The 25,968-nt window shown below is 39.8% G+C and overlaps 1 protein-coding gene across 3 annotated transcripts in view; it reads right to left on the bottom strand.

Moving 5' to 3' along the window:
- SCAF8 (SR-related CTD associated factor 8) overlaps positions 1 to 25,968 on the bottom strand; it is a 137,474-nt gene that overhangs the window by 66,114 nt on the left and 45,392 nt on the right. For 2 of the 3 annotated variants that reach the window (XM_084624399.1, XM_084624398.1), the window contains exons 7-14: positions 25,216 to 25,392; positions 16,841 to 16,920; positions 15,008 to 15,125; positions 11,679 to 11,810; positions 11,428 to 11,540; positions 8,955 to 9,148; positions 3,987 to 4,087; positions 56 to 169 (exon numbers count right to left, since the gene is read on the bottom strand). In XM_084624399.1, the coding sequence (XP_084480525.1) occupies positions 56 to 169; positions 3,987 to 4,087; positions 8,955 to 9,148; positions 11,428 to 11,540; positions 11,679 to 11,810; positions 15,008 to 15,125; positions 16,841 to 16,920; positions 25,216 to 25,392 (1,029 nt within the window). The remainder of the gene's footprint in view (positions 1 to 55; positions 170 to 3,986; positions 4,088 to 8,954; positions 9,149 to 11,427; positions 11,541 to 11,678; positions 11,811 to 15,007; positions 15,126 to 16,840; positions 16,921 to 25,215; positions 25,393 to 25,968) is intronic. The other variant, XM_084624400.1, reaches the window with a different exon arrangement.

Raw genomic sequence — 25,968 nt, 5'->3', positions numbered from 1 at the left:
AAAAATACTGCTGTACTTTAAGTTGGGCTATGTTACTGAACAAAATATGGCTTACCTTAATAATTTTAGATCCAATTTTGTAGGATCCAGAACTAAGTTTCTGAAGAGCACGATATGCATCTTGTCTATGAACCATGCAGACATATGCACAACCTCTTGGAGGAATCATCTATGAAAAAGAAATATATCTTATTATAGCAATTAACACTTGTTTAGACAATGTCTTCATGTGTCAGTGAATTCTAATTTTTTGTAAAACACTCAAGTTAACATTTCTTAAAACCAATGTAAAGGGTGATAGCTCTGTACTTTAAGAGGTACAGGAGCAGAAGAACTGTCATGAAGATGTATTTGTAACACAATTCCAAGTTACTTCTCATCAAGAAAGCGGAAATTTACAGCATTTCTGAGAAATGCAAATAGATGTAAGACATCGTATTTACAATTTAAAATGACATATCAACAATAGACAACACCCTTTATTAATATTGATAACAGCCCTCTTCACATTTATTCAACTGCAGAAAGATGGATAAATATAAAAACTACTTTAACGCAATGTTAAGGTGGCAAAAGAGTGAAAAAATGCAAATGTTAATGGACCCAACTCCTTTGTTCTGGCTGAAATTCACTTGGCACAGCTCTGGTGGTGAGGAATAAAGGAGTGAATTGTTCCTAACCTGGTGATGGCTGGGGGCCAGTTCTGCCAAATGCAAGTGAGAGAAGACCCGATAATACAGCATTTCTTAAACTGGGGGTCACAAGGGCCCAAAAGAGGGTCACAAGACTATTGTAGGGGGGTTGGAAGAAGAGAGGCCGCTGGCCAGGCGTGGTGTCCAGGCCTGAATGAAGCGCTGCCGCCAGCAGCAGTACAGAAGTAAGGGTGGCATGGTATATTGGGGGAGGGGGGGGGATTGGGTTTACAGTGTGAAATATTTTCAAAGGGCTCCCAGCAAAAAAAGGATTTGAGAACCCCTGAGATAATGACTTCCAAAGGACCACTGCGTTAACTGAGGACCACAGTAGCAAAACACACCCACTCATCTGGGCTCTGAAGCTTCTGGGTCAGCCAGCCAGGGATTTCTCTATGCCAAGGAATCTTCACATGGCTTGTTAAACCAGCTATATAGTCCACTGCAATCCAAAAGTATGACAAAGGGTTCTTAGCACCAGCCAGGATCTAGTCCAACGTTCCTAGAGTATTAACTTGACTAAATTCAATGGTATATTTTCTATTCTTAGTTCCTCATATTAAATGTACAGTATAAAATACAGATGGCTTAGGTGCATTGACATATTAAGATTGTAGTAACTGTAATTTTCCCATTACTTGACTTCTGTTTTAACTGTAAAGCCTTAATAGTCCATTTTGTGTTTAGTTTCTTAATGAACAAACAAACCAACAAACAACCCCCCCGCCAAAACCTCTGCTTCATGTTAGTATTTATACGGTCTCAATTAGGTTTTGTAGTTCACATCAAAATTAAATGACTAGAGTTTTTGTGTGAACACGCATGCAAACACACTGGTAAAATAACTATTATCCATCTTGGAAAATGTCCCAGCAGCGCTGCCTGAAAAACAGCATTCCTGCATTTCTCAAGATGGGAGACAAAGTCTGAACAGTTCTCTCACTCATACTGAGCATGTTCAAAAGCAATTTTTCGATAGTTTATTATTTACCCTAATCCAATGAAAAGCACTATTCATTAACCATTATTTACAATACAAACATGGAAATTTGTAAATTTAATTTTGTGCTATAATCAATGTTTCAAATGTGTGGTTAATTTATCTTTTTAAATGGCAAAAGTACTGTTATATACTCACCAAATTCAAACAACTGAATTAAATTTTCTTAAGATTCCCATACAATTATTTTTCCCCATACAGGCTAAGCACAGAAGTTGATAGTCAAAAAGAAAAACATTTTAGACTTCTGAGCATCCAAACTTAGGGAGTTGCAAAATAATCTGTTTTGCCATATTAATTATAGCTTTCACTATGATGCTGGAGGGATGGCATCTCAGTGATAATTTATTATATAGTTGTGGCCAAAAGTTTTGGTCATAAGTTATAAATATAAAAAGTTTTTGGATGTTGTTTAACAACTAAATAGTACTACACAGAGCAACAGAATATTTTTTAAATGGCTGATTTGAATTCTGCTGTTTTAAAAGATTAATTTTTATAAGATGTAAGAGTGTCGGTGCTCCAATTTGGAAGAAGGGGGTGGGGAAATGGCTGAAATTGCTTTGCACGAACTACTTCAAGTGTAGTTCTACTCTGAAAGGTGACTATAAAAATGGCACTGTGGGATTCCATGGTTATTGCTGTCATTATTTCCATCTCAAATTCGCTCAGCTTAGAAGATATTTTTCTTAACTGCTAACTAAACCTGGGATCTGAAATACAAACAGTGCTTCTTTTGTTTCTGCACCTGTATTTAAGATTCTGCAGGGCAAATGCTACCCTTAGCTACTCCTGTGTCACTCTACTGCATTCAGGTGCAAATAAGGAAATTACCTGTAAAGAATGGGACAGTATACGTGGTCCTGAAACTGGAGCTTTTTAAACAATTCTTTTCTTGAAGCCAGAAAGAACCCAGTTTGCTCTCCTGGAATGGTGTTGGTTCTGCAAGACTGGCAGAACTAAAAACCAAACTTGCTGTCAGCACTAAAGTAATCTGATCTGACTGAACACTCTCACAGGAAGCAGATGTGTTAAATAAGATGTTGATTTTACAGAGACTTTTCAGAGTACAAAAAATGGTTACATACCCTACATTAACTGTGGAATCTGTGTGAACACCACATCTTCAAAAACCACTGTGTATGTGCCCCACCTGCACAAGACTGGAGTCTTCTGAATAGCTGTGTGTACTGAGGCCATGCCACCATTCTGGCCACCTCCCTCTTCCCATAGCTGAAGGTATAAGGGGCAGAGCAGCTGTATCCCAAACTCAGTTCATTTGCCAGTAAGCACCACATGAGAATAGGACTGATTGGAAGGGAAGGAGGACAGGCCATGGAATATGTGTGGACAACACATCTCAAAGAACCACAGTTACTGTGGAGGAAGTAAGCATCCTTTCTTCTTTGAGTACTTATCCACAGATTCCACTCTCAGTGACAAACAAGCAGTTGCCCATTCACCTGGAGGTGCGCACAGGCACAGCACCAATGCACACTGCTATTCAAATGATTCAATCTCATGGGCCTGGGGAGTATGCATATCAAGAGTAGAATCTCTGTAAACAATGACTCGAAAAAGAACTACATTTTAAAGTGAGTGACAAAATGGAACATTTTATTTTTTATGAAATAAATGATTTTGTTACGTTAAGAAATAGCATGTGTCTGACAGGCAACTGAAAATGTTATGGTTTGAAGCAGTTACTGGAGTAGCAGTCCAGGTGTGTTTGTCATTAATTTTTCCTAATATTGTACTATAATGTGTGTATCGTAACTAATATTTGTGATTCTTTTTAAAAAACAAAACAAATTCCTCTCTTATAGCATATTTCACTGTAACAATCAAAACAACAGTTCCCATGAATAATCTGAGGGAAGAAGCACACCCATTTGACTACGTAGAGCGCCTTTCCTTAGTTGTTCAAATGCCAACTGTAATACAATAGAAATACACAGGTAAGGATTATGGCCAAGGTTTGTAAAAATGGATCCCTAAAGGTAAGTTCCTAACTATATATTTAGATGGTTAAATAAGACTTATGAATCTAACCAGAGCCACTCATTTTTGAAAAATTTGGCCTATAAACTACAAGAAAACTTCTTTTTCTAACAGACAATTCAGCTCACACATCTTATTTTCTTAAATGCAACATGCATCACATCTGTCATGTTTTCCTACATATTATGTACACATTATTGTGGATCTGGCAAATGTATCATACAGCATAAACTTTCCTAAATTGGTAATATGCAAAAAAGAGTTATAAAATTTAGGACACTGTGCTCACTTACGTTAATAGATTCTATTTGTCCAAATTCTTCGAACAAATTAGTTAAATCTTGCTGTGTGGCCTTCTTGTCTACTTGACCAACCCAAAGAGTAGTACTGCAGACTGTCAAGAGAGAGATTACATAAATTTAAAATGACAATACCTTGCAAGACATTGCATTCTGCATCCAATAATTTGAAAGTGCTTTACAAACAATTAAGTATAAACTACCAATCTCAGGCAGGAATTATAATATTTTACCCAGATAACAGAGGTTAAGTAAACTGAGGCACAGAAATTAAGTGAAATGCCCAAGTTCACAAGATGCATTAGTGATGAAGCTGAGAACAGAATCAATAAGTATTGACTCCCTGCACACAGCTCTAACAAATAAAAAACACAACATTCCATTCAGATAAACTAGCCTTGGTAAAAGGATCTTGATCTTTCTTAACTCAAAACAAACACTTCATCAGAGGTAGGGAAATGAAAGCATACTGTAGATCATCCGTTAATGTAGCCATTAAAGAAACAAGTATTTTTAACAAGCAACATTTCTACTGAGCATGCAATCTCACATGTAGATCTGAAGACTTACAGAACAATTTATAGAACAAATGAATACATGAAAAAATGAAAGTTAAGGAGCATTATTGGAACTGGTATTTAAAGTAGTAATCACTGGGTCAGTTTCCTTCCTCTCCTGAATGTAAAACTGCAAAGAAAGATATTTCATATAAAAGGTCATTCACCTGAAAGCTAACTCATGTTTGATATCCATTTTGATATTAACCTTCTTGTGAATGTTATATTTGGTTAATGTTTTGATGAATACCTTCATCACTTTAAAAATATATCTTTTCTGCTAAGTAGGCAAGGCTGTTTGCCCTCACTGAGCATTAATGGCATATCAAGTTGCAGGTATTAAACTGAAGACTATCAAAAATTATTTGCCAACAAACAGTTAAACTTCAAACTTCTAAAATGTGGTTTAAAGAAAATAACATTCTCAGATGGAAACCAAGAAACCCAGGGGAAATCAGCCTGAAAAGAGAGTGTGACTATTCTAAAATTTGAAAAACGGATTTTTTTTTTTTTTTACAAGAACTTCTCATCCTTAGAGTGAGATTAGGGATTGAAATTTTACTTTACTTTGAGCCCTGATGAATTACATTAGTGTTAATTTAAAAACATTTAATGCTTACTGTGCTGTGGTACTTTAACCCAGCCATGGAATTTAGCAATATTTTCTATTCTTTGTATAGGAAGTATGGTTTAATATCTTAGCACAATGAAGTGGTAAAATGGGTACATTCTCTCTACCCCCTCCCCCAAAACTCTGTCTCCTGAGGGTATGTCTACACACTAGAAACAAACACTACAGTGGCACAGTTGCAGCTGTGCTCCTGCAGGTATATACACTTACCACAGCAACAAAAGGGTTTTTTCCATCGCTGTAGTAAATCTACCTCTCTGAGAGGCACTAGCAAGGTTGATTTCTTCCATCAACCTAGTGCTATCTACACTGGGGCTTGGACTGACTTAATTATGTTGCTCAGGAATGTGAATTTTTCACACCCCTGAGCAACATAGCCAGGTCAACAGAAGTTATAGATGTAGACAATCCCTCGGGCTCTTAACCACAAGAGCATCTTTCCTCCTGACATTTACCAAAAGATATTTCTACATATACCAGAGAAGAAGAGACTTGGCCTGTGCCTTCTCAGCCAATTTTTCCATAGCTCCTGGTGTCCTTTGGTTCCTGTCCATCTTATCTCCCCAGTAAGCAAAGAAGAGATCCCCGGCCCTCATCCACACTTACTCCTACTGCTGGCAGGGCTCCAATACTCCCACCATTCCTGAACCCCCATAATAACTCAGGTTCCTTGCACTTTTTCCCCACATGAGAAAGTTCCAGACCTCCCACGTCTTTCCAATAACCTGCCCAGTTACAGTTCTTTTGTCGGCATCTCCCCAGGCTTCAATTTCTGCACTGAACTCCAGGCTACTCAGCTCACCAGCCTACACTTCAGCTTTCAGCCAGCAAAGCTTTAGCAGGAGCTAGAATCATAGAATATCAGGGTTGGAAGGGACCTCAGGAGGTCATCTAGTCCAACCCCCTGCTCAAAGCAGGATTGGTCCTGCAGGCTTTGTCAAGCCTGACCTTAAAAACTTCTAAGGAAGGAGATTCTACCACCTCCCTGGGTAACGCATTCCAGTGTTTCACCACCCTCCTAGTGAAAAAGTTTTTCCTAATATCCAACCTAAACCTCCCCCACTGCAACTTGAGACCATTACTCCTTGTCCTGTCCTCTTCCACCACTGAGAATAGTCTAGAACCATCCTCTCTGGAACCACCTCTCAGGTAGTTGAAAGCAGCTATCAAATCCCCCCTCATTCTTCTCTTCTGCAGACTAAACAATCCCAGTTCCCTCAGCCTCTCCTCATAAGTCATGTGTTCCAGACCCCTAATCATTTTTGTTGCCCTTCGCTGGACTCTCTCCAATTTATCCACATCCTTCTTGTAGTGTGGAGCCCAAAACTGGACACAGTACTCCAGATGAGGCCTCACCAATGTCGAATACAGGGGGACGATCACGTCCCTCGATCTGCTCGCTATGCCCCTACTTATACATCCCAAAATGCCATTGGCCTTCTTGTCCACTGTCCACTGTCACCCCTAGGTCCTTTTCCGCAGAACTGCTGCCTAGCCATTCGGTCCCTAGTCTGTAGCTGTGCATTGGGTTCTTCCGTCCTAAGTGCAGGACTCTGCACTTATCCTTACTGAACCTCATCAGATTCCTTTTGGCCCAATCCTCCAATTTGTCTAGGTCTCTCTGTATCCTATCCCTGCCCTCCAGCATATCTACCACTCCTCCCAGTTTAGTATCATCCGCAAATTTGCTGAGAGTGCAATCCACACCATCCTCCAGATCATTTATGAAGATATTGAACAAAACCGGCCCCAGGACCGACTCCTGGGGCACTCCACTTGACACCGGCTGCCAACTAGACATGGAGCCATCGATCACTACCCGTTGAGCCCGACAATCTAGCCAACTTTCTACCCACCTTATTGTCCATTCATCCAGCCCATACTTCTTTAATTTGCTGACAAGAATACTGTGGGAGACTGTGTCAAAAGCTTTGCTAAAGTCAAGAAACAATACATCCACTGCTTTCCCTTCATCCACAGAACCAGTAATCTCATCATAGGAGGCGATTAGATTAGTCAGGCATGACCTTCCCTTGGTGAATCCATGCTGACGGTTCCTGATCACTTTCCTCTCGTGTAAGTGCTTCAGGATTGATTCTTTGAGGACCTGCTCCATGATTTTTCTGGGGACTGAGGTGAGGAGGACTGGCCTGTAGTTCCCAGGATCCTCCTTCTCCCCTTTTTTAAAGATTGGCACTACATTAGCCTTTTTCCAGTCATCCGGGACTTCCCCCGTTCGCCATGAGTTTTCAAAGATAATGGCCAATGGCTCTGCAATCACAGCTGCCAATTCCTTTAGCACTTTCGGATGCAACTCGTCCGGCCCCATGGACTTGTGCACGTCCAGCTTTTCTAAATAGTCCCTAACCACCTCTTTCTCCACAGAGGGCTGGCCATCTCTTCCCCATTTTGTGATGCCCAGCGCAGCAGTCTGGGAGCTGACCTTGTTAGTGAAGACAGAGGCACCAGCTCTAGCTCCCTGCTGCCTAGCTCAACAATGCAGGAAATATACACTATAAATCTAATTAACTCTTCTTTGTGGAGAAGCCATAAAACAAGAGATACCTATAAGTAGGTCAGGCAAACTGTAAAAACAAACTGTAAGGCGTCAGGCTGCAGCAAAATGCTGAATTCCAAAGCATCCTGGGAAAACGTAAGTGCAGTGGGCCCAGACTGAAATGGATAAGGCAGTTTACACCTCTTAGGGGTACGTTTCAAACTGTCTGAAGGCTGAGATAGATGACTCTGCATTGGTTTACACTAAATCAATGTTTTCAAGATCATCTTTGCAAACATTAGGATCTAGAGACAATTTATGAAAAAGAAAGCTAAGACTCTGGAACATACACCTCCTATTACTAGAAATCTGTTGTACATTATGCAGCAGCAGAATATGCACAACACTAATAACAATGGTTGTAAAGTGATCCAGACTATCAGTGAACAAAGACACTTGAATTCATGGCTTCTGGCACCCACCCCAGTACACATTCTTCTAGGCTAAAGGATATTTTGTGGGGGAGGTTCTTTCTCCCCCCTCCCTTTTTTCCTCCATCTTCAGGATGCTAGTGTTCCCTGAAGGGATCACAGCTGTCTCGAGCAGCACTCCAAAGAACCAGAACTAAAGATGAACAACTTTGAATTAACTGGGATTTGGATACTGTTCTTGGTGTTGTACACACAAATTTAACAGGAACATCCCAGTGATGTAAGTTTCTTGCGGATCCAGCCCAACACACCCCAATTTAGTCCCTATATACAACAAAAAAAGTATGATAAGAACGCTGACATTTTAGAAACAGGTAATTTCAGAATAGGGTGGAAGGGGGAACATTTCTCAGGAACCCATTGATCAAATGACCTCAAATGTGCATCACACACACTATCCTGTCCCCTGAACTGGAACATCAATTTTCAAGTCACTCTAACTAGGTATATTTTAGAAGGAATGCAAAATTCAACATTAAACAGAATCTACGTTGTAGTTTTGTCTATGGGGCAGGTACCACTGCTCATAATTTTTACAAGAATAAAATCTTTGAAGGAACAAAATCCTACTTTCTTCATGATTAAATGACTGACATATTTATAGATTAATTATAAAATTACTTATTAACAATCTAACTTTTGAGATTTCAGTTACTAGACTAAAATTAGTCATAATGGTACTTAATATAAATTTTGTTTCCTTGCCAGAGAAATGTAAAGGGCTACTTTTTTTCCCTCTCTCTTGAATACTAAGGTATTAAAAAACGTAAAATAAGCATTACCTACCACTTAGTGTTTTAGACCGAATAGGAGGCAATCCCTTTTTCTGGCGTTCTTTTTCCCTTTCCCTAGCTCTTCTTTCACTGGAGTATGACCGAGATGATTTTCTCTTCCTTTCTCTTGATCTTGAGCGTGAACGTTTTCTGTGTTTACGTTTTCGGGAACCAGACCGTGACCTGGACCTCCGTTTTCTTGGTGACCTACAAAACATTTATTTTTAATACCTTGAACAGGTGTCAGGAGAGAGACTTACTCCACTTTTATTTTTGTTTCACTAAAAATTAGGGCTGTCGATTAATCACAGTTAATTCACATGATTAACTCAAAAAATAATAATCGCGATTTAAAAAATTAATTGCGATTATTCGCACTGTTAACAGAATAGGAATTAAAATTTATTAAATGTTTTGGATGTTTTTCTACATTTTCAAATATATTGATTTCAATTGCAAAAACAGAATACGTGTACAGTTCTCACTTTATATTACTTTTGATTACAAATATTTTCACTGTAAAAATGATAAAACACTGTATTTTTCACTTCACCCCATACAAGTACTGTAGCGCAATCTCTTTATCGTGAAAGTACAATCTACAAATGTAGATTTTTTTTGTTACATAACTATACTCAAAAACAAAACCATGTAAAACTTTAGAGCCTACAACTCCACTCAGTCCTACCTCTTGTCCAGCCAATCGCTAAGACAAACAAGTTTGTTTACATTTATGGGAGATAATGCTGCCCGCTTCTCTTGTGCGGTGTCACTTGAAAGTGAGCACAGACGTTCGCATGGCACTTTTGTAGCCGGCATTGCAAGGTATTTACATGCCAGATGTGCTAAACATTTGTATGCCCCTTCATGCTTTGGCCATCATTCCAGAGGACATGCTTATGATGCTTGTTTAAAAAAATGTGTTAATTAAATTTGTGACTGAACTCCTTGGAGGAGGATTATACGTCTCCTGCTCCATGGTTTTACCCGCATTCGGCCATATATTTTGTGTTGTGGTAGTTTCAGATGACAACACAGCATATATATTGTTTGATTTAAGAACACTTTCACTGCAGATCTGACAAAACACAAAGAAGGTTCCAATATCAGATTTCTAGAGATAGCTACAACACTTGACCCAAGATTTAAGAATCTGAAGTGCCTTTCAAAATCTGAGAGGGACAGGGTGTGGAGCATGCTTTCAGACATCTTAAAAAGAGCAACACTCCAATATGGAAACTACAGATCTCCAACGACCAAAGAAGAAAATCAACCTTCTGCTGATGACATGTGACTCAGATGATGAAAATGAACATGCATTGGTCTGCACTGCTTTGGATCATTATCTAGCAGAACCCATCATCAGCATGGACGCATGTCCTCTGAAATGGTGGATAAAGCATGAAGGGACATATGAATCTTTAGTGTATCTGGCATGCAAATATCTTGCAATGATGGCTATAATAGTGTCATGTGAACACCCGTTCTCACTTTCAGGTGACACTGTAAACAAGAACATTGTAAACAGCATTATCTCCAGCAAATGTAAACAAACTCGTTTGTCTGAGCGATTGGCTGCAAAGAAGTAGGACTGAGTGGACTTGTAAGCTCTAAAATTTTACATTGTTTTATTTTTGAATGCACTTATTTTTTGTACATAACTATCTACATTTGTAAGTTCAACTTTCATGATAACAATGTTGCACTTCAGTACTTGTATTAAGTGAACTGAAAAATACTATCTTATTTTTACAGTGCAAATATTTATAATAAAAATAAATATAAAGCGAGCACTGTACACTTTGTATTCTGAGTTGTAACTGAAATAAATATATTTGAATATGTGGAAAACATCCAAAAATATTCATACAAATGGTATTCTCTTATTGTTTAACAACGTGATTAATCATGATTAATTTTTTAATCATGTGATTAATCGGGATTAATGTTTTTAATTGCTTGACAGCCCTACTAAAAATCACAACTCAGTACGGTAATATGGACTTTTCTTAGTGTTTGTTTAAAAGTTTAGAAAAATTAGTCACATTTTATTTTACTATTGTATAGAGAAAAGAAATGTACTACCATTAGTGTGGTGGAGGAGAAAAGCATTAGTCTGACCTCAACAAAAAAGAACTGCAAAGTTTACAGCAGAAAAATAAGCATTACAGAGGAAAAGTCCATCCCGAAGTCAACAATTTTTTTAGCTACTTATTTGTATTACTTGGAAGATACTTGAAAATTTAAGGAATCCAAATCTAAACAAAATAAGTTGCCACATCAAAAAAAAGTCTTAAGTTACTATATCACTTAATCCTATGTTTAACTATGTACCTATTTGTTCTATTCCAATGCAACACATAACCATGCTGGAAGCCAAGAAATCCAGAATGATGATATAGCTACAACAAATATAACAACAGTGCCTCTGTATTTTAGAATAAGATAAAGTTGCTTATACTTGAGTAATAAGTTTATTATGAAACCTTGAACGAGATCTCGAGTGTGTTCTTGATCTTGAACGAACAGCTGATTTCTTTTCTTCTTGTTCAAAGATCTCTTCCTCAACTACATCTTGCCCTTCATCTATATCCATATCCTAAGTATGGAAACAATGAGAAATATAAGCAAAAATATACAAAACATACATTGGCATACAAAGAGATACAACATAATTTCTGAAGTTTAATTTTTTTCTTCAAATCTCAGTAATTTAATCAGAAATGGTACATTTCACCTGTTGTTGAATATCCATTGAATCATCTAGGTTTGTTTCCACTTCTAAAAACTGCTGTTGGCTACTCCCTTGTGATGGTGATGCAGAGTGCTCTGATCCAAAATTTCCCTCTTGATTTTCCTCAGGGCTTGCCTGCACAGGAAATTAATATTACATTTTAAAAGGTTGGAAGCCAGATTGTATGTTATGTCACTGAGCGATACAACACAGGACATACAAACATGACTGTTAGAACATTTTTGAAAAGAGTTTATTTGCAAGTGTCTGGGATATTTTTTTACCACTTTGTTTTTTGTAAATGCACATCAAGTTAATATGCAGTAATAACCTGCTAAGAGAACTTTGAGTTGAACCTGATTTCCCTCTATTCCACTCTGTACTCCAATACACAAACAGAGTTTAACAGAGCCAGTGCGTTTTCAGTTCCCACCTAAAATACCATCATCAAGTTAATGAGTCAGATAATGTTCATCGAGGATGACTATCCTTTCACAATTCTGGTTAATTAGAAAAAAAACTCAAACAAGTAAACAAATACATACCCTGAGTGACTATAGTAATCTTGTACAATACTAAGAAGCATATATCAAAATAGTCATATTATTTTAAATTTATAAATATTGTTGGTACATAAGTCATTGATAACTTATTGTAATCAGTTCCATCGAGAACCACACATTTTCATGACTAATTATTTTGTGTGATATAAATGCAACACCAATTTAAATTTAATTTTAAAATCTTCATTTAATTCCAATCTTTTGGACCAGTATGAGATTTAAGATAAAACAAGTAAGACAAAACAAATCATGAAACTGTAGTATTTTATGCCAGGATGTTAGTTACAAGAAAGAAATCTATCAGTGCAACTACATCTGAAAAATGTCACAAATCACACTAATTTTAGAATGTAAACTATAAAATAGTTAATTATTAACAAAAAATTAACAGTCACACTTACTGCATTTTAGTTTTAGAGCTTAGGCTTGTTAAAGTGAATGCTTACAATAAACAATGTGTACATTGGATGTACAAGCTGGAGGGTTGGGATAACAAGCTTCCTATCTGAAACGTAGATATTGTTTGGAAAAAAAATTCTCTCCCAAAACATCCTTTTACTGAATTAACACATTTTAGAAAAATGAAGGAAACAGCTCTCCAATTTAACTACAACAGAAGTGAGATTATGTGAATTTCATTGAAGAAGGCTGATGGCTTTCTACATGAAGAAAAAATATGACTTTTATAGTTTTAAATTCAATTCAGAGAAAGACAATTTTCTAAAAAACTGTCTTTATAATAATTTTTTCACACAGGACACGTGCAATAGAATATTACTTCTCATCTTGACAGACTGGGAAGAAGCTATTATTATTACCATCATTTAACAACAGTAGTGCGCTGCATCCAAAAAACTGCCAGGGCACCATGATGGAGTCTGCCAGTACTAACAGTACTGGCTATTCATAAAATGAATGAAAACTAAACTAAAAATTGACCAAAGGATAGCTCCAAATAAAACAAACTTAAACTTGAAAAATGTGGATTCTTAATTTACGATTCTTGTAATGAATCTTTTAAAATGTCATGTCAATTATTAGAAGTCAATTTCTAGACTGCTAACCAAATGTATCCTTTAGGAAGATGTGTGTGTCTTAAATACCCAAAGAGATAAAACAGAAGTAAAGGATACTGAATTCTGGTGTTTAAGCATTCTTTTAAATATACAGCTGTTTCTCTTTATACTTCCACTCTGCTTAAAAACTCTGTACCTTACGCTATTTAGTGACATCAAGTGGCAGAATGTTGAACAGTACCCAGATTTTTCTACATCACCTTCCTGTTTTTCTGAAGCATGTCATTGTCCCATTACCTTCTTGCTTCATGTATTTGCCTCTCAACACCAGCATTATTTTTCCTGAACCCACCATTTTGGTTTTATGGAAAACAAGATCAAGAAAACACAACTGTCCTTTGAATATCTCCTGTGCTCCCTGCTTCCAGTTTCTACTTTATTCCTTGCTCCTTCTGTCTGTTTTTTTGCCCTCCTACTCCTCCCGAACCTTTGCATTTTATTCTTGCTTTCTTTCTCACTTTGTCTCTCTCACCAGGGCATGGATACAAAACCAAAGTTCCTCTTCATAGCTTGCTGCACGCTAAGAGTAACTGCTGTATGTTTCAGCTGAAGCCTGCGCCTCTCAGCTGCAACCAGGACTAGATGTAACTCCCTCTCCCATGCTGATCAGCTAAGAGGCACCTGCTGGAAGCACACATTGGAGCACATCGGGAATGGGGGAGTCAGGTGGTAATCCCCTGTGGTGAGACATGTCACCCTACTCTTGAATGAATTAGAAATGCTAAATTCACAGTCCCCAAAATTAGTTCATTCCTAAACTCAACCAATTTCACTCACTCAAGAACACCACATTTCACTGGAAGGTACCTAACCTATTCAATATATTTATTCTGGAATTTTAATAGTTATTTCTAGATAATGTACATTAATAGCTACCAAAAACTCTATTACTCCTTCACAGGGATATGTGGCTGTAGCAGTATTTGCTAAGTAGCGCAAGCTTTCATTGCTTTGTGGAAGACGGAATCAGAGCTTTACTACATTGCAGAGAGAGAGAGAGAGTCAATGTACAGCATCAGCTAGAAAATGAGCATGGGCTGTCTGGACCATGAGTCCTCAGTGGGGCAATGGATGGTGCCTGCTGAGTTGCGCACACAGGCTGAGAAGAGAACAAAATCACTCAGTCACTAGGGCATAGAATGATCTTGGGGAGGAGTTGAAAGAAGCCCCTTCCATCTGCTGCAGCAGCATACAACCTACTCGATCCTCTTCCCAATCAGAGAGAAGCGCATCCGCTCAAAGTTTAGGTCCTTCTCTAAATTGGGAATTTTCTGGATTTATGCATGACTAAATGTGATACAAACAGTAAATGAAATGTACTTAATTATCCCTTTTTTTCTTACAAGTCAGAGCAGCATGTCATCTTTCAGCCCTCCATGAAAGAAGGGAAACCATTTAAAAAAAAAAAATCTTAGTTAAGAAGTGGACAGGATAACTGAAAGTGAAGCGTGTCTCCACCTCAGCTGAATACTAGTCTCTCCTAATTTAAGTACAAAGTACAAAATGTATAGCTCACATTTGTTTTGTGAGTTTTTTTGTTTTATGCTTTTTGCCTTCACTTGCTCCAAGTCATCACTTTGCAAGCCTAGCCCAGGTGATTAGCCAGTGACAGAGTTTCATTATTATGAGTAAAAGTATTAGGAAGAAGACATTAGAATCATTCACTATGATAACCACAAGATGGAGTAGTTACCTTTTGAGGCTGCTGTTGCTCCAGGAGCTGCTGTCGGAGATGTTCTAAATTTTGTTGTTGCAGTTGTTCAGCTAGCTGATGAAAAAGTGAGTTGTTCACAGACTCTGATACTAGAGGCCTAAAATAAAATAATTGAAAAACCTTTAACATCGAAGTTTTTCTCGAGACTAAATAACCTAACAAAAAAAATTTCATAGTTTAAAAAGCAGCAAGCTACACATACATTTTCAAACAAATGAACTTAGTAACATACTCCTTAGTTGCAATTATTATCCCTCCGAGTGAAATACAAGATTGTTACTCTAAGTTACTCCTGACAGAATTCTGCGCCCATGTGGGGGCACAGAATTTATATGGCCCACATATTTCTTTGCCCCCCATGAAGAAAAACGCAAAAGAAATCTGCAGGGGGGCACACGTCTCTTTCCTGGCAGCGCATCTGTTCCAGAGTGCCTGGAGTAGCTTCAGAGACACAAATCATTGCGTGGGGAGAGGGGGCTCAGTGTGCGCGCCTGCTGGGCGCGACGCTGATCATAATCAGGGGCGGGGCTGGCCAACAAGCAAGAGAGACTCTGTCCCTTTCTCTTGATACTGCAGCTCAAGGGGCATGGAGGAGAGTAGGTCTTTTTGTTATGCAGGAGGAAGGCTCTGTCCCTGAGGCAAAAGTGTAGTAGCCTGCCTAGTAAAATGTAACTTCTTGAGAATTGAAAAAATACTTACATTAAAATCATGTTACTGAAAATGGTTTGTTTTTAAGTTAAAGAAAATAGCTTTTGTAAAAAAAACCACCACATTTTGTTAATGTTGCTTTTGATGGTTAATTGATCTCATTCTCTGAGGCAGAAATGTAGCAACCTGTCTGAATAGTAACATTGTTAATTACGATTGTTAGTTAACTGCTCCCATTCTCTGTCAACTCCCCCAGGAGCATAAAAACCTGTAAAAGTTTTAAGGCCCCTACATCGCCAGAGTGATGTAAAGCCTTATAAATTCCAGTAAGGCAATCAGCTAGGAAGATCTATGCACTCATTTTTTTCCTGTGCCAAAGTGGCACAATGGGGTTAGATTTTTACTTACCCATTTAAAAAAAAAAATAAAAAAAGACTTTTGAGGGCAAATAAAACATTTACCAAGCAGTCAATAAAATGTCAGGACAATAAGAATCAAGCACCTCTCAAAGTACCCAACTAGGTCCAGAACAATGATTAGCAAAACTATATGACTTTCATGTGTGAAAGTCTGAGCTATTTAAAATGACATTCTCTCCCCCCCCCCCCCAATTGGTGTTCTGTAACGGAATTTAAATGAAAATCCAGGATTATAACTGAAATGCAGGGTATTAGTTACCAAGTATTTGTAACTTAACTTTCATGTGTCTAGGAAACGCTGAACAGTTAGTGACTTTTTTTTGTATTGTAGTTTAAATAACTTACCAAAACAACTGAAACTGGCGTGATTATATTGCATTATTTTGACAAATAAAATTTGCAGAATTTTGAATTTTTTGGCACAGAATCCCCCAGGAGTATCTAAGTTGAGCGCTATCTTCAGACCAAACTCTCATTCTCTCTGTTCTAAAATGGTAGGCATCCAGATGAAGGGTTCTCATGCAATGGTAGAGATGTTGTGTTAAACATTTAAAACATATACATGTCCATCATTCAAATTCATGTAAATTGTTCTCTGTTACCACTGCTCCAGTATAGTAGTTTACATATACTGAAGGACCAGACAGCTGGTCTACTTTTCACACTGAATGTTCAATCATCATCATGTTTAATAGGAAAAATGATCAAATTAATCTAACTTAAAAGGAATGCAACCTGATCTTACAGTTGGGAAGTGGGAGTTTCCTTTTTAGGCTCTTCACTGAGTTCAGGTTCTTCCCCAAAATCAAACCTGTCCATCAGCTTCTAGGAGAAAACAAATCAAGCATTACAAAGAGCATATTTTATAACGTTTCCTACCAAGTCATACAAAATACGTAGTAATCCAGAAACAAGAAGTTTCTGTTTCTGCAATGACTTAATGTAGGAAAGCTGACCATTCTTTTAAATAGAAAACCCTTAGCTGCATCATTCTTGACTTCTGCCTGATAATCCAAGAAGAACAAGTGTTGCCCAATAGTAAAGAAATGACTACTCTCCTGGGGCAAAGCATTATATATAATCTGTGTGTGTGTGTTCTTGTTCTTTTAGCAGTCGGCCAATTACTATGGCCAACGCCAACATCAAACATGGCATTGAAGAAGAATTACCTGTTATATACTGCTTGTGGATGTCCAAGGAATTAGGGCATTGTTTTCTGTCAATGATTTAATTTTAAGGGAAAAAAATCAGACACAAACGAACTATATAGATTAAGAAACACAAGTTATTTGCCATGGAAACTGTGGTAGTTCTTCAAGACTGTTGTCTCTGCACTTGCAGTGCCTCACAAGTGCCCTCTTTCAGCACTGAACATTCAGCAAAAATTATAACAATTTTTATTGTTATAAAATTCCTCAATTCCTTCTGCTAAACACCAGTCTTATGAAACCAGAATTTAGAGAGAGGGGAGAAGGTAAGGTGAGTGAGCTACAGCTCACTTCATCGGATGCATTCAGTGGAAAATACAGTGGGGAGATTTATATACATAGAGAACATGAAACAATGGGTGTTACCATATACACTGTAACAAGAGTGATCGCTCAAGGTGAGCTATTACCAGCAGGAGAGTGGGAGGGGAACGGGGGGGGGGGGGGGACCTTTTGTAGTGATAATCAAGGTGGGCCATTTCCGGCAGTTGACAAGAACACCTTGGTGGGGGGGGAGGGGGGAACCATGGAGAAACAGGTTTCAGAGTAACAGCTGTGTTAGTCTGTATTCACAAAAAGAGAAGGAGCACTTGTGGCGCCTTAGAGACTAACCAATTTATTTGAGCATGAGCTTTCGTGAGCTACAGCTCACTTCATCGGATGCATCCGAGTGACCAGAGAGACTGAAGTGTTCCCCAACTGGTTTTTGAATGTTATAATTCTTGACATCTGATTTGTGTCCATTTATTCTTTTACGTAGAGACTGTCCAGTTTGACCAATGTACATGGCAGAGGGGCATTGCTGGCACATGATGGCATATATCACATTGGTAGATGTTCAGGTGAAAGAGCCTCTGATAGTGTGGCTGATGTGATTAGCTCCTATGATGGTGTCCCCTGAATAGATATGTGGACACAGTTGGCAACGGGCTTTGTTGCAAGAATAGGTTCCTGGGTTAGTGTTTTTGCTGTGTGGTTGCTGGTGAGTATTTGCTTCAGGTTGGGGGGCTGTCTGTAAGCAAGGACTGGCCTGTCTCCCAAGATCATAGAATCATAGAATATCAGGGTTGGAAGGGACCCCAGAAGGTCATCTAGTCCAACCCCCTGCTCAAAGCAGGACCAATTCCCAGTTAAATCATCCCAGCCAGGGCTTTGTCAAGCCTGACCTTAAAAACCTCTAAGGAAGGAGATTCTACCACCTCCCTAGGTAACGCATTCCAGTGTTTCACCACCCTCTTAGTGAAAAAGTTTTTCCTAATATCCAATCTAAACCTCCCCCACTGCAACTTGAGACCATTACTCCTCGTTCTGCCATCTGCTACCATTGAGAACAGTCTAGAGCCATCCTCTTTGGAACCCCCTTTCAGGTAGTTGAAAGCAGCTATCAAATCCCCCCTCATTCTTCTCTTCTGCAGGCTAAACAATCCCAGCTCCCTCAGCCTCTCCTCATAACTCATGTGTTCCAGTCCCCTAATCATTTTTGTTGCCCTTCGCTGGACTCTCTCCAATTTATCCACATCCTTCTTGAAGTGTGGGGCCCAAAACTGGACACAGTACTCCAGATGAGGCCTCACCAATGTCGAATAGAGGGGAACGATCACGTCCCTCGATCTGCTCGCTATGCCCCTACCTATACATCCCAAAATGCCATTGGCCTTCTTGGCAACAAGGGCACACTGCTGACTCATATCCAGCTTCTCGTCCACTGTCACCCCTAGGTCCTTTTCTGCAGAACTGCTGCCTAGCCATTCGGTCCCTAGTCTGTAGCTGTGCATTGGGTTCTTCCGTCCTAAGTGCAGGACCCTGCACTTATCCTTATTGAACCTCATCAGATTCCTTTTGGCCCAATCTTCCAATTGGTCTAGGTCCTTCTGTATCCTATCCCTCCCCTCCAGCGTATCTACCACTCCTCCCAGTTTAGTATCATCCGCAAATTTGCTGAGAGTGCAATCCACACCATCCTCCAGATCATTTATGAAGATATTGAATAAAACCGGCCCCAGGACCGACCCTTGGGGCACTCCACTTGATACCGGCTGCCAACTAGACATGGAGCCATTGATCACTACCCGTTGAGCCCGACAATTTAGCCAGCTTTCTACCCACCTTATAGTGCATTCATCCAGCCCATACTTCCTTAACTTGCTGACAAGAATACTATGGGAGACCGTGTCAAAAGCTTTGCTAAAGTCAAGAAACAATACATCCACTGCTTTCCCTTCATCCACAGAACCAGTAATCTCATCATAAAAGGCGATTAGATTAGTCAGGCATGACCTTCCCTTGGTGAATCCATGCTGGCTGTTCCTGATCACTTTCCTCTCATGCAAGTGCTTCAGGATTGATTCTTTGAGGACCTGCTCCATGATTTTTCCAGGGACTGAGGTGAGGCTGACTGGCCTGTAGTTCCCAGGATCTTCCTTCGTCCCCCCAAGATCTGTGAGAGTGATGGGATCATCCTTCAGGATAGGTTGAAGATCCTTGATGATGCGCTGGAGAGGTTTTAGTTGGGGGCTGAAGGTGATGGCTAGTGGCTTTCTGTTATTTTCTTTGTTGGGCCTGTCCTGTAGTAGGTGACTTCTGGGTACTCTTCTGGCACTGTCAATCTGTTTCTTTACTTCAGCAGGTGGGTACTGTAGTTGTAAGAACGCTTGATAGAGATCTTGTAGGTGTTTGTCTCTGTCTGAGGGGTTGGAGCAAATGCAGTTGTATCATAGAGCTTGGCTGTAGACAATGGATCGTGTGATGTGGTCTGGATGAAAGCTGGAGGCATTTAGGTAGGAATAGCGGTCAGCAGGTTTCCGGTAGAGGGTGGTGTTTATGTGACCATTGCTTATTAGCACCACAGTGTCCAGGAAGTGGATCTCTTGTGTGGACTGGTCCAGGCTGAGGTTGATGGTGGGATGGAAATTGTTGAAATCATGGTGGAATTCCTCAAGGGCTTCTTTTCCATGGGTCCAGATGATGAAGACATCATCAATGTAGCGCAAGTAGAGGAAGCGTTGTTCTAAGTCAGCCATAAAAACGCTGGCATACTGTGGGGCCGTGCGGGTACCCATAGCAGTGCCACTGATTTTAAGGTATACATTATCCCCAAATGTGAAATAGTTATGGGTGAGGACAAAGTCAAAGTTCAGCCACCAGGTTTGCCGTGACATTATCGGGGATACTGTTCTTGACGGCTTGTAGTCCATCTTTGTGTGGAATGTTGGTGTAGAGGGCTTCTACATCCATAGTGGCCAGGATGGTGTTTTCAGGAAGATCACCGATGGACTGTAGTTTCCTCAGGAAGTCAGTGGTGTCTCAAAGATAGCTGGGAGTGCTGGTAGTGTAGGGCCTGAGGAGGGAGTCTACACTGCCAGACAATCCTGCTGTCAGGGTGCCAATGCCTGAGATGATGGGGCGTCCAGGATTTCCAGGCTTATGGATCTTGGGTAGCAGACAGAATACCCCAGGTATTCCAGGTTCCAGGGGTATGTCTGTGCGGATTTGTTCTTGTGCTTTTTCAGTGAGTTTCTTGAGCAAATGCTGTAGTTTCTTTTGGTAACCCTCAGTGAGATCAGAGGGGTAATGGCTTGTAGAAAGTGGTGTTGGAGAGCTGCCTAGCAGCCTCTTGTTCATATTCCGACCTATTCATGATGATGATGATGACAAAAGTGAGCATCAGATCTAGAAGTAAAAAGAGTGGTGCTGTGCAAATGTGTGTACAGAACTCCAAGAAGCAACTCTGTAGATTTCAATGAAGAAAACATTATAGAGGAAGGCCACTCATGACACCTTAGCCATGGCAGAGTGTACTCTAAGGGCATGTTTACACTTACCTCCGGAACGATCGATCCAGCGGGGGTCAATTTATTGCGTCTAGTGAAGACACAATAAATCAACCATCGCGCGCTCTCCCGATGATTCCGGTACTACTCCACCGGAGTGAGGAGGTAAGTGTAAACCTTACAAGGAGGAGTCAATGGGGGAGCATCAGCAGTCAACCTACCGCAGTGAAGACACCGCGGTAAGTAGATCTAAGTATGTCAATTTCAGCTACATTATTCTGCCCCCCCCGCCTCCCCCCAAGTGTAGACCAGGCCTAAGACCCTGAGCAACTGACATCCTAGGTAAGGTATAACATATCTGTCTTGGTGCACAGCCTAATCCACTGTCCATGACCAGAGAGTTTGGTGCTGGGTGAAGGAATAGAAACTCAAAATCCTTAACTGGGACTTGGGGGTTTTTTGTTTTTTTTTTTCTTTAAATCAGCTCTCTTGCATGCGGGGTTGATGCTGGAGTTTACCAGGTAGACTCGGTTTGCTCAAGGAGGGCTTCACTAATTGGCAGTGTCACCCATGCTGAGGTAGAGATGGGAAATATGTCCAGGAGCTTGTGACAGGAATCCTGGACTACATATAGGGGAGTCTGCAAGACATCAGCAACCCACTTCATCAAGTCCTGGAAGTGCCTAAAGTCATCAGCTAATGATGGCAGTGGTGGCATTACTGCCTCATCAGGTGTTTGTAATCTGTTTTTAAGGGGGTAACCTCCTTGTTAGATCTTGCCTCTTTCTCCTCAAAGTTCCCCTGGGGCTCACAGAATGGGGAGGAGGGATGGAAGGTACCAGGGAATTAAGTCTTGTGTGTTCCCTGTGGGACTGAGTTGAGGTCCCTCAAAATTGTTGCTGATATATTGCCCATGGATCCCAATCAGGCCAATGGGGAAAAATGTGTGGGGATGGGAGTGGAGGTGGGGACAGGAAATCCAGCACCTGTCCTCCCAAAGTGCACCAGACGATTGCTTTCTATCTTTCTTGCATCTGCAACAGAGAACAACTTCTGCTAGAATAAACTGGAGATATTTGAATCAAAAGTTCAGAGTCTGAGTTGGAATGATCCTCATATATGGTAAAGGAGGTGATCCGCTTCCCCCAACCCAGTGGATAATTGAAGAAGGAGAAGAAGGTCTCCCAGAAACATGAACAGTTGGTGGCCCAGCAGACCTTGGTACTGAGAGGCATCCAGACGTTGCAAGGAGGGGAGTCTCAGGCTCATCTGGTACCGCTAGCTTCCTTGGGTACAAGAATTCCTGCGGTACTGGAAATACAAGAGAACTCACTATCAGTGCCGATGACATTGCAGAGGCCATGTGAGGCACTGCCGCTGGTACTGAGGGTGTCAAGGGCTGCACTGAAGCTGATCGCTAAGAAATAGTGATCTTCAGTACTGAACTCTTATCGCTGAGGTATGGGGCTCAGATGAAGTCTTATTGTGCTTCACAGTACTCAAAGTACCCAGAGCCTCACTGGCACTCCTCTCAGGGACTGATGTTTCCGGTGAGCATATTTTCTTTGAAGAAGAACACTCTGATGTTTTGCTCCTCTTATCCCCTTCCTTATACTTAAGAGTGCGAAGCTCTCCATACCAGTGGAACAGTTATCAGTATCTCAATCATGGAGAATGTTGGAGACCTGGGTGTCAGTGTCATCCTCCCCCTTGGAAGCTTTTAGTGACCATGGTCTCAATGATGACAGGGCACTGACAGACATGGAAGGTCCCTGTACAGGGGGTTTCCCTGAGCAGGGGTCTGAAGCCGGTCTAAAGACTTGCTCCATCATTAAAAGTCTATACTTCATTTCCCTGTTTTTATAGGCTCTTGTTAAACTAAAGATCATGGGTCTATAATTGCTATAAATTACCATTAGGCAACTTTTTTATAACAATAACATATAACAATAACAATATGTTAGTCTCTGCAGAGGATTGGAGGGTAAGAGATTGAATATTTTATTAACAACTTTTGGAAGAATACCATCTGGTGATGGTGATTTGTCACTGTTTAATTTAATGTTTTTGTTCCAGTACCTACTTTTTTGACACAAAGATTTCTGACAGTGCCTCATCTTGGTTAAGGTTGAAAATCACTTACTATTAAAAGACCATTATTCTAGGTGTGCTTTAAAATGCACAAATTCAGTTTTGTCTTGAAATTTGATGCACCTCTTGGGGATGCAGGGAGGGTGGTCTACATTTGGATCACTTGAGCAAGCTGTTCCAGAGACAGAGCTCCTTCCCCATACACAAATAATCTGTTTACAAAAGTCACCCTTTATTATGACATTTTGGTGCAATCTAATCCTTCCCAAACTAATCTCAGCCATTTGGGATTTACTAACTAATTGTAGCACCTAAGAACCCCAGTCATGGACCAGGTCCACACTGTGCTAGGTACTTTACCAACACAGAACAAAAAGGTAGTCCTTACCTCAAAGAATTTAGAGTCAGACTAATTTCACTTTTAAAGTATTGTCAAGGAAATTAACGGTAATTAGAGGGAAGATTAAAAGACTCTAGTAAGCAGTTAGGGCATGACCCATACTCAACCATTTTGGTCATCTGTTCAAGGGTTTAAATGATACACAAACTTAAGGTTGCCCAGTGGTGTCTCATGCCTGTCTTGAATGTATTTCAGCTAGACTCAAACCTCTGAAAATTAGGAAATGAAGAGTTAAGGTAACACAGCCCACTTCAGAAAACAGGAATTACAGAGTTAAGGTATACACCATCTGTGCAATGCAAACTAAACTCCGAAATCCCAACACCACACCTACTATCATTCTATTCGTACAGATTCTATAGATACTCTGGGAACAGAGTCCTAGAGCAATGGCTGACAAAGCCTAACACCTCTTTGCTAAGGCAAAACTCTGGTTTAGGTCAGCCATAGTCAAGTCTGGTTTAGGTCATAGCTGCCTACACTCAAACACTTACCCTACTCCACGCTAACTACCACAGACTTGTAGGATATTACAAACACTTCACACTTGTCTGGGAATTCCTTCTGCTAATTATTTGAAAAGAAATGGTCTGGGATAGGTAGCTCCCAACATCCTCAGTAGTGAAGAGACTGATGAAAAGATAATTTAGCTTCTCTACAACATCCTTATCCTCCCTAATAATAGAGACTACCCACTCACAGACTTCCTGCTTTTTATATACTGAAATAACTTGTTTTTACGTTTTTGGTTATTTCGTCTTCAAATTTCCTCCAAACCTTCCTAACATTATATTTTACCATTGCCATAGTTTATGGTACGCTCATCTACCTTGCCATTCAACTCTATCTGTTTTCTTCTTGGCTTCTCTCCTCCCTTAAAAAAAATAAAAAAGGTATGCATGCTTTCTGTGCTCTATTAGGCATACTTACATAACCTCCATACTATGTCTAAGGATTTTAATTTCCTCACTTTTGGAGTCTTTTTGATTAGGTTTGTCCCTTTAAAAACAAAATCCCTCTCTGAAGTTTAGGTGTTACAGTACTAGCTTTCATATGATCCTCCTGCTAAGAATGTAAACTTTATTATATTTGTGGTCACTATTACTTTGAAGTTCTAGTACAGTTATTTCCTTGGGTATTTATGATGTAACAAACCTACTGATTCTCCAGTCATCTATAGTCTTACTGGAAAACTAGGGTACGTAAGACCTGAATTTCTAGAGTATGTTTTCCCCTGAGAAAACCTTTCAGACTTTCTTTGTATGCCATAAAGGAAGGGTGAGGTGAGAAGGCAAAAAGATACAAGCCCAACCTTCCTTCTTGTGCAGATAATCGTCAAATTTGTTAATTCAGATCCTCCTTCTACACAATTATAGAAGGAAATACAACGACTTTGTTTTACTAATGGAAATTAACTGTAGTCTTCTGAAAAACGTCTTTTACCCTTAAATTATATTAAATACATCATTTGTGTATTTGTATAACTCTCAAAATATTTTTTGTATTTGGAAAAGCCTGTGTGCAAAAACCTTTTCTGTAGCTTAGTCATGCACTTCTTAACAAGTCACTAAAGATAGAGACACAACCCATATGAAGACTTTAAATATAAATAGTAAATGCATTTCTTCAAACTTGGTCCTCCAACTTCTACCTTGTTAAAAGAGACATTCTGTTCCAGTGGATTAAGTGTGTTGGCAGCTGCAGCTGCAGCTGTAAGTTGTGCTGTGAGGGCCTGTAACTGAACGACAAGACCAGCATCCAGAGCTTGAAGTAGTGAAGGCTGTGGCTTCTGTTGTTGTATTTGCAGTGTCTGTATTAACTGCTGAAGCTGGAAGAAAGAGAGCGATAACTAAATTAACAAAAAAATAAAACTCACCTAGCTTTTTGCCCTTCTCATGAATAAAGATTTCACCAGTGCAGTATATCTATCTCAGGGTTATAATTTCAGTTTAGTCTGTTGGTAGTTACAGCAAATTATATTCCCACTTACTGGCTAATTTGCTTTCTGCAGCTCAGACAAGATACTGTAGACATGAGGTTCCACCTCCTAATTCGCTGACAGGTAGATGATGACCAATCACAATCCAGGATTTTTCTGCTTTCTAGGGCTCCCTCTTCTGCTTCTCCAGTTTGATTCCTTCTGATCTGTAAAATAATCTGTTAGCCTGCTCTACCCTCTTAACAGCCCATCTAGATTAGGAAAAGTTGTACCAGTGTACTTACACTGATGCAGAGTAAGTTACACTGGTACAAGCTCCATTTTATGCTGGTGCAGCATGTCTACATCAAGGCTTTGCACTTGTGTATCTATATTGCCTACGAGGCAAGTCTCACATTGAAGCTTGGGCTTTGCAAGTCTAACAGTGGGAGTTTGCACTGTCTCAACCAAGCCAGAAAAAGCAAA

The sequence above is a fragment of the Lepidochelys olivacea genome, assembly GCF_965140295.1.
Source record: "Lepidochelys olivacea isolate rLepOli2 genome assembly, chromosome: 3".
Lineage (NCBI taxonomy): Eukaryota > Metazoa > Chordata > Testudines > Cheloniidae > Lepidochelys > Lepidochelys olivacea.
Note: the sequence above shows the minus strand (reverse complement) of the source record. Positions and strands in the feature narration are given on the sequence as shown.